The following is a 1,803-nucleotide window of genomic DNA, read 5'->3' as shown; positions in this document are numbered from 1 at the left end:
TGTTTGGGTGCTGGGGTGCTCCCAGCGCCACGCCTTCGGAGCATCTCTGCACCCCTTGCGGTCATGCGGAGCAGCGGGGATGCTCCCAGCACCAGCCTGCCAGGCTCTGGGGGGGCTTTGGAGCATCTCTGCACCCGTTGGGGTCCCGGGAAGCAGTTGGGGTGCTGCCAGCGCCATCCCTTTAGAGCTTCTCTGCACCCCTCGCAGTCCCAAGGAGCAGCTGGGGTGCTCCCAGTAAGAGCCCAGCAGGCTCTGGGAGGCTTCAGAGCTTCTCTGCACACCTCACGGTCACGGGGAGCAGCTGGGACGCTCCCAGTACCATCCCAGCATGCTCTGGGGGGCTTTGGAGCACCTCTGCACCCCTCACGGTCCAGGGGAGCAGCTGGGTTGGAAGTCCCCAGCTCTTCACCTGCCTCTTGTCCCTCTCTCGCCAGTTGACCGCTCCTTGCAAAACCTGTCCCTGGCTCAGTCCCTCTCCCTGAACCTGAAGAACCACTACAGCCTGGACGTCCACCTGCCGTCCACCTCCACCCCCGCCAGCATCCTGGGCAGCCCTGTGGCCCCCGGCTCGCTGCCAGCCCTGGGCCCCGGGGACTCCTACCTCAACCTCATCAGCCTGGAGAGGGAAGGCCACCGCTACAGCAGCAAGGAGGGGGACGAGTGCCTGGCTGTGCTGGAGGGGCAGGACGGGCTCAGCCGGCGTGTGGAGGGCTCCGAGGTCAGCGAGTTTGCTCTGCTCAACGGGAGCAGCCGGCAGAAGGTGGATGACACAGACAGAGGGGACGAGGACAGGTAGGATATGCCACCTCTGTCTCCCGCCGGCTGGAGTGGCAACACCCCGAGCAGACTCTCCCACTCCCCTCTGCTGCCCCAGCAGGGCTCCCACCGCACAGGCCACGTTTCGGAGGGCTCGTGGCAGCAGAGCCTACAGCAGGGGCTGGGGAGGAATAGCTGTGTTCTGGGCACTCAGGAGCAGGGACAGGCAGCCCAAGGGCTGTGCGCTGGCTCAGGTGCAGTAAGCCAGGCCAGGGAACCCACCGTGTCCCCCTGTGGGATCGCTGCCTGCCCTGCCGCGAAATGGTCGTTGCCACATCCCTTCACTCCAGCTCCAACGTTTGTAGGCGATGGGTTGCACTGATGGGACCCAGCAAAAGTCTTTTCGAGAGCCTGGGGCAGCCAGCCCAAGCCCCCCGTGCAGGTAAGTACTTGCCTGTCACCTCCTTTCTCTCCTTTTGCTTCCCAGGCGGCAGCAGCCCATTCCCAAGCTCAACCCGCCACCGCCCATCCTACGCAAAAGGTCGAGCAAGACCTCCCCGAGCCTGGAAGTAGAGGTGAAGCCTGAGAGCACTGCCCACATGAGCTTGCCCAGCCCCAGCATCTCCAGCCTCACCAGCATCGCTGCCAGCTCACTCACCCTCTTGGACCCTGAGGCAAGGACTCCCATGCGGAGCGTTGCCTCCGGCACGGAGCCTGTCCCTGCCAGGACCTGCCAGCGTGCTCTGGGCAAGGACAGGACTGGAGAGAGCGGGCGGATGTCCCCCCTGGCCAGCATCCGCGACCCTGCAGCCAGCGAGGCCCTGGCCAAGGACTTGGCCACCCTGGCCAGCCCCACGGACAGCACGCTGCCCTTCTCCCCTGCGGACGACACCTGCTTGCACATCAGCTTCTCAGAAGATGAGCTGCTTGAACCAGAGCTGGACGCTGCCGTGGGGCCCCCCAGGGTCCCCTCTTAGTGGGACCACAGTAGGTGGCAGCTGGCTGGCAGGCAGTCCAAGCAGCTCCGTCCATGCCACTCCACCCGCC

At 65.3% G+C, this 1,803-nt stretch overlaps 1 protein-coding gene across 1 annotated transcript in view; it reads left to right on the top strand.

Moving 5' to 3' along the window:
- Positions 1 to 1,781, top strand: part of LOC103915318 — a 47,561-nt gene extending 45,780 nt beyond the window's left edge. The window contains exons 8-9 of the mRNA XM_009322126.1: positions 435 to 792; positions 1,244 to 1,781. Coding sequence (XP_009320401.1) covers positions 435 to 792; positions 1,244 to 1,733 — 848 coding nt within the window. The 3' untranslated portion in view covers positions 1,734 to 1,781. The remainder of the gene's footprint in view (positions 1 to 434; positions 793 to 1,243) is intronic.
- Positions 1,782 to 1,803: the final 22 nt, after the last annotated feature.

The sequence above is a fragment of the Pygoscelis adeliae genome, unplaced genomic scaffold, assembly GCF_000699105.1.
Source record: "Pygoscelis adeliae isolate BGI_AS28 unplaced genomic scaffold, ASM69910v1 Scaffold114, whole genome shotgun sequence".
Taxonomy (NCBI): domain Eukaryota; kingdom Metazoa; phylum Chordata; class Aves; order Sphenisciformes; family Spheniscidae; genus Pygoscelis; species Pygoscelis adeliae.
This window is presented reverse-complemented; position numbering and strand designations above follow the sequence as displayed.